The 12182-nt window shown below is 41.7% G+C and overlaps 1 protein-coding gene across 7 annotated transcripts in view; it reads right to left on the reverse strand.

The window, feature by feature from the left end:
- gab1 (GRB2-associated binding protein 1) overlaps window positions 1–12182 on the reverse strand; it is a 124173-nt gene that overhangs the window by 25843 nt on the left and 86148 nt on the right. For all 7 annotated transcript variants that reach the window (XM_057844293.1, XM_057844291.1, XM_057844294.1 and 4 more), the window contains 3 exons: window positions 6605–6770; window positions 3982–4183; window positions 917–1154 (listed from right to left, as the gene is read on the reverse strand). In XM_057844293.1, coding sequence (XP_057700276.1) covers window positions 917–1154; window positions 3982–4183; window positions 6605–6770 — 606 coding nt within the window. The remainder of the gene's footprint in view (window positions 1–916; window positions 1155–3981; window positions 4184–6604; window positions 6771–12182) is intronic.

Genomic DNA, 12182 nt, shown 5'->3' on the forward strand with positions numbered 1-12182 from the left:
TTTCCTCTCAGAATATATTACTTTTTTATTTAAAAATTAAATAAGCATAATTTTTATACCATTATTTCCTTTCAGAATATTTACTGTTTTTTAATTTAAAAAAAAAAAAAAAAACATTGAAAAAATATTTTTAAATATATAAATGTGACATATAAAATAACAAAAAAAAATGTTCACAGATTTTCCCTTTTTTTTACTTGAAAATTAAAATTTACAATAAAAATGTATCTAAAAAAATGAAAAATTGATACGTATTGTGCATATATATATATATATATATATATATACACACACATATGTACATATACACATATATACATATATACACATATATACATACATATATACATATATACACATATATACATATACAGTGGGGAGAACAAGTATTTGATACATGTTTTCCCATTGGCAGTGTATCAAATACTTGTTCTCCCCACTGTATACATATATACATATATATACATATATGTATATATATACATATATATACATATATGTATATATATATACATATTGACGATTAAGACACTCAAAAAATATAATATGGAAAACTTTTAGGTCAAAAGTAAATGTCTCAGAACTTAAAATATTTGTACTAAATAATAAATAAATTATAAATAGAGAAAACGTTTTTAATTTAAAACATATTTAAAATGAAATAAAATGAAAAATAACTGAATAATATTTACCAGTAAGAGGCTCAAAAAGATTTGGACAATTTTCTAGTCAAAAATGTCTAACCGATTAATCAACTAAAAAATTGTTTCAATTAATTTGATCATTAATTTGATCAACAATTCGTCGATGCATCTTGTCAACCCAAATTCTAAACCAAGTTAAAATAGTTATTTTTGCCCCTCTTATTTTCCCTTTCCCACTCAAAGAATAATCCCGCCAACCCAAACAACCCTACCTGAGAGTAGCTGCGGGGAAGGTGGTAAAGGCCGTTGTCGCTCAGGAGGGAGGCGCCCCGCGACGGGGGCGAGTCGTACAGGGACGAAGCGGAAGCGGGGGCCGGGTGCCCGCCAAAGAAGCCGTTCTGCGAGCTGTGCTTGGCCGACGATGTGGACGACGTGGGCGTCCGGTGCGACGGGAGGTTGTCGTTCAGGTCCGTCTCGGAGGAGGTAGACTTGGAACATTCGGCGTGGGATCTGAGAGGACAACGCGAATATTATCTTTAACGTATTCGTTGCCATTAAACGGCTGGCAGGATTGTTTGTTTTAGTGTCATTGATGACAGTCAATGAGTTAACGCAAGCCAAGTGAAGCAAAAAATAGCAAACGCTTACTACTAATACTGCTACTTGGATCTGGGCGATTTGGCATTTTTTAAATCTGTACTGAGAATGTCATAAAATAAAAGTAGTTCAACTACTTATTAAAATACAAAGTGAATATTAAGCTAGATAAAATGTCGGCTCTGATTGGCTGTTGTCAGTTTTTTTACAATTATGATCGCATTATCATTCCGCGCTATTACCATGTATTTTACAACTACAACCTACTAGTACTAATCTGAGTTCTGACAGGTTTTAACAAGTGTTATTTAAGCCTTTTGAAGACATCTTAGAACAGATACATATTTTCATATACAGTGGGGCAAATAAGTATTTAGTCATCCACCAATTGTGCAAGTTCTCCTACTTGAAAATATTAGAGAGGCCTGGAATTGTCAACATGGGTAAATCTCAACCATGAGAGACAGAATGTAGAAAAAAAAAACAGAAAATCACATTGTTTGATTTTTAAAGATTTTTTTTTTTCCAAATTAGAGTGGAAAATAAGTATTTGGTCACCTACAAACAAGCAAGATTTCTGGCTGTAAAATAGGTGTAACTTCTTCTAACGAGGTCTAACAAGGCTCCACTCTACCTGTATTAATGGCACCTGTTTTAACTCATTATCGGTATAAAAGACACCTGTCCACAACCTCAGTCAGTCACACTCCAACCTCCACTGTGGCCAAGACCAAAGAGCTGTCGAAGGACACCTGAGACAAAATTGTAGACCTGCACCAGGCTGGGAAGACTGAATCTGCAATAGGTAAAATGCTTGGTGTAAAGAAATCAACTGTGGGAGCAATTATTAGAAAATGGAAAACATACAAGACCACTGATAATCTCCCTCGATCTGGGGCTCCATGCAATATCTGACTCCGTGGCGTCAAAATGAGAACAAGAACGGTGAGCAAAAATCCCAGAACCACACGGGAGGATCTAGTGAATGACCTACAGAAAGCTTGGACCAAAGTAACAAAGGCTACTATCAGTAACACAATGCGCCACCAGGGACTCAAATCCTGCACTGCCAGACGTGTCCCCCTGCTGAAGCCAGTACACGTCCAGGCCCGTCTGCGGCTCGCTAGAGAGCATTTGGATGATCCAGAAGAGGACTGGGAGAATGTGTTATGGTCAGATGAAACCAAAATAGAACTTTTTGGTAGAAACACAGGTTCTCGTGTTTGGAGGAGAAAGAATACTGAATTGCATCTGAAGAACACCATACCCACTGTGAAGCATGGGGGTGGAAACATCATGCTTTGGGGCTGTTTTTCTGCAAAGGGCCCAGGTCGACTGATCTGTGTTAACAAAAGAATGAATGGGGCCATGTATCGAGAGATTTTGAGTGAAAATCTCCTTCCATCAGCAAGGGCATTGAAGATGAGACGTGGCTGGGTCTTTCAGCATGACCACCATCCCAAACACACAGCCAGGGCAACAAAGAGTGGCTTCGTAAGAAGCATTACAAGGTCTTGGAGTGGCCTAGCCAGTCTCCAGATCTCAACCCCATAGAAAATCTGTGGAGGGAGTTGAAAGTCCGTGTTGCCCAACGACAGCCCCAAAACATCACTGCTCTAGAGGAGATCTGCATGGAGGAATGGGCCAAAATACCAGCAACAGTGTGTGAAAAGCTTGCAAAGAGTCACAGAAAACGTTTGGCCTCAGTTATTGCCAACAAAGGGTACATAACAAAGTATTGAGATGAACTTTTGGTATTGACCAAATACTTATTTTCCAGCATAATTTGCAAATCAATTCTTTAAAAATCAAACAATGTAATTTTCTGGTTTTTTTCCATATTCTGTCTCTCATGGTTGAGGTTTAGCCATCTTGACAATTACAGGCCTGTCTAATATTTTCAAGTGGGAGAACTTGCACAATTAGTGGTTGACGAAATACTTATTTGCCCCACTGTATTTATATACTTAATCATAGAACATGCCAGTGCAATGACAATTCTCAAGATGCATTTTGCTGGGCTTTTGCACATGCTTAATTTGATGAAGTGTTTTTATAACTTTTCTTAGTGACTATTTCTTTCTAGTGACGCAATAGTTAGATGTGATGAGTTTATAATGCATTATTTTTATGTATTGCTCAATTTATTTGTGCACCATGCGGATTAGGGTCTTTCCCTCTGTTAATAACTCCCAAACATCTTTGGAAACATCTAGAGGTCACTCTCAGCATAACTGCTAAGCTGTGACCAGCCCATGCACAAATGTTGCAGGCTTGTTCATTGATTTATAACCCGCCATAGATACTGGCGCAAAACAGATACCAATATCGGCCAGTATTATCTGGTGGAAGATGCTATCAGCGATGGTTGTTATTGATTCCTGCCCCTTCTGAGATGAAACAACAATTTCCAAACTGAAATGCAGTAAGTTAATTTCAAAACATGCGTGTGAGGGCTTCATCTAATCGGAAAGACTTCAAAATGGACCGCAATCATCTTCTGGAAGAAGTGTCTTTTAGTTTTGGGTGGGTCAAACACCACACAAAAAGCAGGCACTTTCAAGCTGAATGGCCGACCACTCACAAACGAGCCTGCGGAGGAAGAGTCCTGCTCTCGCACTCCTCCAGGAGCAAATACTCCCGGTCTCCTTCCAGAGACGAGCGAAGCGGCACCGAGCTACGCGTGAAGAAAAGTGGAAGGGCAAGAAGCGGTGCAGGGAGAACGACGCGGAGGTCTTACCTGTCTGGCTTTTTGCTCTCGCAGTTGGAGAGCCACAAGTAGTCCTGGGGCTCCTCCGTGCTGGATTGCGAGTCCAGATGCCGAACGCTGACTGGCTGGTAGGGAGGCGGCACTGCTGTAAGCACGGCTGCTGCTGCCACGTGCGGAGGGGTGTCCACCACCAGGCCCCCGATGGACGACTGCTGGCCAGCTTTGGCAGCCTCTATAAGAGAGGGGAGACATAAGCCCGTGATTTGGCTCGCCTCGGCATAAGCCCGCAATTCGGCTCGGCATGGCATAGGCTCGTGACACAGCTCGGCTCGACATAGGTTCAGGATTCGTGGCTCGGCTCGTGACTAGGCTTGGCTCGACTCGACATAGGTTTGTGACTCGGCTCGACATACGCTCGTGGCTCGGCTCGGCTTGACATAGGTTCAGGACTCGTGACTCGGCTCAGCTCGTGACTAGGCTTGGCAAAGGCACGTGACTCGGCTTGACATACTCGTGACTCGACTCGACATAGGTTCGTGACTCGGCTCGACTAAGGCTCGTGAATCTGGTCAGCTCTTGACTAGGCTCGGCATAGGCTCGTGACTCGGCTCGACATAGGCTCGTGACTCGGCTCGGCTCGACATATGCTCGTGACTCGGCTCGGCTCGACATAAGTTCGTGACTCGGCTCGGCTTGACTTGTCATAGGTTCATGACTCGGCTCGGCTTGACATAGATTCGTGACTCTGCTCGGGTCGACTTCGGCTCGTGGCTCGGCATAGGTTTGGGACTCAGGTCGACATAGGCTCGTGACTCAGCTCAGCTTGACATAGGCTCAGGACTCGTGACTCGGCTCGACTTAGGCTCGTGAATGGGCTCGGCTCGTGACTCGGCTCGACTTGACATAGGTTCGTGACTCGGCTCGGCTCGACTTGACATAGGTTCGTGACTCGGCTCGGGTCGACATAGGTTCGTGACTCTGCTCGGGTCGACATAGGTTCGTGACTCTGCTCGGGTCGACATAGGTTCGTGACTCGGCTCGGGTCGACATAGGCTCGGGACCCGGCATAGGCTCGGCATAGGCTCGGGACCCGGCATAGGCTCGGCATAGGCTCGGGACCCGGCATAGGCTCGGCATAGGCTCGGGACCCGGCATAGGCTCGGGACTCTGCTCGACTCGACATAGGCTCGGGACTCGGCTCGACTCGACAGAGGCTCGGGACTCGGCTCGATTTAGGCTCGTGACTTGGCTCGGCTCGATTTAGGCTCGTGACTTGGCTCGGCTCGACTTAGGCTCGTGACTTGGCTCGGCTCGACTTAGGCTCGTGAGTCGGCTCGACTTAGGCTCGTGACTCGGCTCGACTTAGGCTCGTGACTCGGCTCGACTTAGGCTCGTGACTCGGCTCGACTTAGGCTCGTGACTCGGCTCGACTTAGGCTCGTGACTCGGCTCGACTTAGGCTCGTGACTCGGCTCGACTTAGGCTCGTGACTCGGCTCGACTCGATTTAGGCTCGGCTCGACTTAGGCTCGTGACTCAGCTCAGTTCGGATCATAGTGACTCGTGCAATTGTTAGGGAACAACTATGAAACGGTAAATAAATTTGTTTTCTAAATGTAAAATTACATTAGCGCAGTCATTATCTTGTTTTGACATGGTCAACATTTCATTGCAACTTTAATAATGAAGTTAAATCTTAATTAGTCTTTTCTCAGCAGCCTTGGCCCCGCCCGACTAAAAATCTCCAAACTTTCTGCTAGCATGCTATCCAAAGGATTTCTATTCTATTGTTGTATGGAATTCGATTTGTGTCGAAAATTATTCAAACAAAGCTACTGGCGTTTGTCGTTATGCGAAACGTTACGTAACGAAACGTCTGCAATCTTCAAATTTATGGACAAGTGTGAGTATTGTCATAAATGTTGTCAGTGTTATGCTTGGACGTCTTCATTCTGTAACATGCTTGTCGCAGCTAATAATTAGTGTTGTAATAATTTCTGGGGGCACTGGAAATCTACTTGACCAATGAGAACGGGCTATTTAAAAGCCCGCCCCCCGTTTTGTGTCAAATTTGCCATCATAAAAATTCAAAACGCACGAGAAAAGACAGGCAGTGCACAAGAGAAACAGCAAGCGAGAAAATTTGACATCGAGAGCTAAAGTCTGGACAGCGAGAATGAAAGATTTGTAAACATCATAAGTGTTTAGTTTTAATTTTCAGATGCATTTGTTTGTTTGTTTGTTTATTTTGGGGGCGTTCTCAGATGCAATGTTTCGGGTGGAATATCTATGACTATGGTTAAAAAATAGCCAGCTCCGAGTTCCAACTTCATGTAAAAAGACATTAGTGCAGTCATTTTCTGACATGGTCACTTTGAAATGTTCTCGACAGCCGTCTCGCATCATCAACGTGACTATGCTGCGCTTTAGCAACACACGGAAGAGTGCGAGTGGGCCTGCACAAGTGTGAAAGAGAGAGCCAAGGACATTCTTTTGTAAGAACTGCAATGAAGGCGATGTGCGAGAAGCTTATTTTCCCACACATTTTCACACTCCCGGTTTTAACCAGCGTTTGAGAAGGTTAAACAAATTAGAGTGCAGAGGACAAACTGAGCAGATCGGCTCAAATTTGAGAGGTAGAACGTCATTTCTTACCATCATCGGTGGGGTTGAAGCCGCAGATGTCGCAGATGCAGCGCACCCACTTGTTCATCTCCTCCTCGGTGTCAGCCACCAGGTAGAAGACACGATCGATGGTCTTGATGTCAAAGATGAAGCTGTGCTCCAGGTCCTTTTTGTTGAACGTCAGCCCGGCATCCACCTGAGACAAGAGAATGGTTAAGTGTTACTGGATAACAACAGGTTAAAGTGTATTGGTATGGCTTGCTATTTGAGGTTGTGGTATAAATAACATCTTAAAGGGAACCTCTGACTTAAAGACGTAAGCCGTAATTGTTCTCTTATGCTAAAGTATGCCATTAGAAACACATATATTATTGCCGTTTATTTAAAAAATTATAATATTTAGTACATTTTGACCTAAGGAGGGTGCCATGTTTTAAGCGCGAAATGCACGCTGGAGGTAACGACGCGGTTGGGCTGGACTGGGAGAATAGCTGTGCTAGCTAGCAAGCGAAGCTAGTATGAAGACTGGCATGATTTTGTCACGTTCTGCAGCTGCTCAGATTGTTTTGTTACGGAGATGTGGGACACGGAGATGTGGGATGAGTTTGGGGCTGCAGCTATCGATTATTTTAGTAGTCGATTAATCGATGAACTAGTTAGTTCGAATAATCAAGTAATCGGATAAGGAACATAAAAAATTAAAATACCTGAGCATCAAACGGTATAAAAAATTAATAAATAAGGATCTAAGTACAACAAAAGAACAATTGGCTAACTTACATAGCAAAAGTCCGCTAGCTTAAATGCTATAAAATGCTAACTTTTTTTTACAATGCGCTTAACAAATGGTTCAGGCAATATACAGTGGGGAGAACAAGTATTTGACTTGCAAGCCATCTAGAGGTCTGTAATTTGTATCATAAGTTCTCTTCAACTGTGAAGGACGGAATCTAACACAAAAATCCAGAAAATCACATTGTATAATTTTTTAAATAATAAATTTGTATTTAACTGCATGAAATAAGTATTTGATACATTACCAACTAGTAAATATTTCGGCTCTTAGTTCTTTTTTAAGAACCCCTCCTGTTCTCCACTTATTACCGGAAGTAACTGCACCTGTTTGAACTTGTTACCTGTATAAAAGACACCTGTTCACATGCTCAAACAAACAAACTCCAACCTCTCCACAATGGCCAAGACCAAAGAGCTGTGTAAGGACATCAGGGATAAAATAATAGACCTGCACAAGGCTGGGATGGGCTACAGGAAAATAAGCAAGCAGCTTAGTGAGAAGGTAACAATATTGGAGCGATTATTAGAAAATGGAAGAAGTTCAAGTTGATGGTCAATCTGCCTCGCTCTGGTTCTCCATGTAAGATCTCACCTCGTGGGGCATCACTGATCATGAGGAAGGTGAGGGATCAGCCCAGAATTACACGGCAGGACCTGGTCAATGACCTGAAGAGAGCTGGAACCACAGTCTCGAAGAAAACCATCGGAAACACATTACGCCGTCATGGATTAAAATCCTACAGTGCACGCAAGGTCCGGCTGCTGAAGCCAGTGCATGTCCAGACACGTCTGAAGTTTGCCACTGACCATCTGGATGATCCAGAGGAGCATTGGGGGATGGTCATGTGGTCGGATAAGACCAAAATTGAACTATTTGGTCTAAACTCTGCTCGTCGTGTTTGGAGGAAAAAGAAGGATGAGTACAATACCAAGAACACCATCCCAACTGTGAAACATGGAGGAGGAAACATTTTTTGGGGCTGCTTCTCTGCCAAGGGTACAGGACGACTGCACCGTATTGGGGGGAGGATGGATGGTGCTATGTATCGCCAGATCTTGGCTGACAACCTCCTTCCTTCAGTGAGAGCCCTGAAGATGGGTCGTGGCTGGGTCTTCCAGCATGACAACGACCCCAAGCACACAGCCAAGGCAACTAAACAGTGGCTCCGTAAGAAGCATCTTAAGGTCCTGGAGTGGCCTACCCAGTCACCAGATCTGAACCCGAAAGAAAATCTATACAACGTGATTTTCTGTTTTTTTTTTGTATTAGATTCCATCCCTCACAGTTGAAGATAACTTATGATACAAATTACAGACCTCTACATGCTTTGCAAGTGGGAAAAACAGCAAAATCTGCAGTGTATCAAATACTTGTTCTCCCCACTGTACTTATAGACTAGATTACAAATGCATTAAAAAAACATTAGCTCAAACAAAAACTTAGCTTACATTGGTCTGAACAGGGAGCAGCAGGATTCAGCCATGTGAAATGAGGCAGACCAAACACTTTCAAAATAAACATTTCCAATGCCACTTCAATGAAGCGAATACTCGAAGCAACAAAATTTAATTCGATATTTTTCTAATTGAATACTCAAGTTAATCGATTAATCGTTGCAGCACTAGATGAGTTCCCAACGTCGTAACTGCATCCAATTCCAGCTCATCAGCAGTGTCTTTAAACCAATCCTAGGCGGCTTGCCAAGATATTGACTTGCTGCCATTGACAGTTTGTATATCCCTTCGTTGCTAGTTGCATCATTACCTTGTTTTTTTTTCCGATTGTCTGCCTCTCACCCCAGTTTTACCTCTTTTTTTTTTTTTTTTTTTTTTAATTCCGACCTACTGTCACGGACACTTTTTGTGTCTCCCTTTTCGTGATCGCGTGTTTTTTTTTTGAGTGTTCAATAAACCCTTTGTTATTGTTGTGCCCAGAAATTTTTTTAAATTTTATTCAAACGAAAATATTAGGAGGGGTTTGAATATCAAATTATTATAACTCACACAAACATTTATCTTTTAAGAATGACATGTCTTTGTATCAGTGGTACACTGTAAATTTCAAGCAAAAAAAAATAAAGATATTTCAAACATGAAATCATTCTTGTATGGCCCTAAATATAATACTAAACATTATTCAAGTGATTATTCTTCACCAAAATGGCATACAAACACATTTTGATTGTAATACTGGTCATTTTTTATCTTCTTATGGAAGAGTGTTGGGTCCAGTCACTTGTGCATCCAAGGCAGGGGTGCCCAAGTCCTGTCCTCGAGAGCCCCTATCCGGCTTGTTTTCCATGTCTCCCTCCTTTAACACACCTGAATAAAATGATCAGCTCATCAGCAAGCGCTGCAGGCGCCTAAGAATGATCCGGATTATTTGATTCAGGTGTGTTGGAGGAGGGCAACTTGGAAAACAACCTGGACAGGGGCTCTCGAGGACCGGACTTGGGCACCCCTGATCTAAGGGCTAGTCCCAATAGACCCCAATCACGGGACGTCACAACTCCGCCCCCTTGACTGGTGCCGCCATATTGTCCGTCAGCTCATCGTGTTTACATATTACCACTATGTACATTCCTCCTATTACTGCATGTTTTTCTGCTTGTCTAAGGAATCACCGCCTAGTAAACGAACCCAAAAACCTTCCTGACAATCGTTAACATTGATTAATCAAAATGGTGAAGGCATGTGTGGCGGTTGGTTGCAGTAACAGAGAAGATAAACGGTCATTTTAGTAGTTGCTGTGTGCCCATTGCTAAAAGGGCAAATTTCAAAAGCAGCCAAACTACGGCCCGCGGGCCGGATACAGCCCTCCTCCACATTTGGTCCGGCCCCTTGAACAAAAAAAAAAAAATATATATATATATATATATATATATATATGTTTTTTTTTCTCCCCTCAATAGTGTTTTTTATCTCCTAGCTTTTTTTCTGTGAAGAACCCAGAGAGGGTTATTTGGTTATTATCAATTTAATTAATAGTGTTATTTTTATTTATTATATTATTAACAGTGTTATTATTTATTATATTACATCCTAATTTATTATTAGGGCTGTCAAACGATTACAAATTTTAATTGAGTTAATCACAGCTTAAAAATGAATTAGTCGTAATTAATCGCAATTCAATCCAGCTATAAAATATGCCATATTTTTCTGTAAATTATTGTTGGAATGGAAAGACAGAAGACGGATATATATATTCAACATACAGTACATGGGTACTGAATGTGTTTATTATAACAATAAATCAACAAGACGGCATTAACATTAACAGCGATCCATGGATAGAAAGACTTGTAGTTCTTAAAAGATAAATGTTAGTACAAGTTATAGAAATTGTATATTAAAACCCCTCTTAATGTTTTCGTTTAAATAAAATTTGTAAAACTTTTAATCAAAAAATAAACTAGTAGCTCGCCATTGTTAATGATCAATAATTACACAATGGTGCTGAAACCCATAAAATCAGTCGCACCCAAGCACCAGCAGAGGGCGACAAAACACCCAAAAACACAAGTAACAAGTGCACATGACACTGCGCTATCATTTTAATCTGTTTGAGCGGGGCATTAAATGTGTCAAATATTTTAACGTGATTAATTTTTTTTTAAAAATTACTGCCTGTTAACGCGATAATTTTGACAGCCCTATATATTATATTATATTGTATTATATTGTTATTATTATTTTTGTTTTTTTTTTTGTTCCGTGAAGAATCCAGAAAGGGTTATTTGATTGTGACTTTCTGAATAACAATAAATTTTTACATTTAGGCACTCCTGCAATCGTCACACCTTTTCTGTTGCAAACTGAAATTTTGTGGTCTCAGGACGAGCTGTGACGCAAGGGACGGGACCGGACGGGAGGAAATATCGGTTGGGGCATCAAATATGGATCTGGCGACTGGATCGACCGAAGCTTTTCCAAATAACGGCTTTTATGCAACTCATCCAATGAGTTTACAGCAGACATGTCCAAAGTCCGGCCCGGGGGCCAAATGCGGCCCGTGGTCAAATTTCATCTGGCCCTCAGCCTCTGTCCTAAAATCAATAACATCTGGCCCGCACACAGACTTAATAAATTGGTCAGCAGTACTGCTACCAGCATGTAAAGTAGCTTACACACTAAATGCTGCTTCTCATTTACCCACTAAAAGGCAGCAGCACTCTAAGCAACACTACCCCATGTGACCCTTTACTCCCAATTTTCTAAAATTACGAAAATCAACAAAAAAAAAAGAAAGTTGACTGTGACAGCCGATGCTTCAAGGATAGGTGGAAATTGGACTATTCCTTCACTAAAATACGCAACAACTGTGTCCGCCTCATTTGCAAAGAGACAGTCACTGTTTTTAAAGAGTTCAATGTGAGGCGATATTACCAAACAAGACACTCTGACATGTACGACAAGATTACAGGGAAGATACGTTGTGAGAAACTGAAGCAACTTAAAGCTAGTTTATTTCACAATAGTATTTCGCAAGGGCCCGAGAGTCGAAAGAGAACGCCACAAAGGCTAGTTGTGAGATTTTTGAAATTATTAATTAAAAAAAATAATGATGCAAATGTGACGCACAGAATGGCTTGCGAAAATTTGCTTAAATATATTGTTCTACGTAAAGGACGTCAGCCAACGTCAGCCCCCCAATATTTACGACACCAAATCTGGCCCCCTTTGCAAAAAGTTTGGTTTACAGCATCTGAAAGAACCAGGGCTTCCATAATTTGCAAGGGAATCAACCTTTAGAAACTACGATCATTGACAATACGGACAAACAATGACGGACAATATGGCAGCACAATAC

The sequence above is a fragment of the Corythoichthys intestinalis genome, chromosome 8 (genome assembly GCF_030265065.1).
Source record: "Corythoichthys intestinalis isolate RoL2023-P3 chromosome 8, ASM3026506v1, whole genome shotgun sequence".
NCBI classification, from domain to species: domain Eukaryota; kingdom Metazoa; phylum Chordata; class Actinopteri; order Syngnathiformes; family Syngnathidae; genus Corythoichthys; species Corythoichthys intestinalis.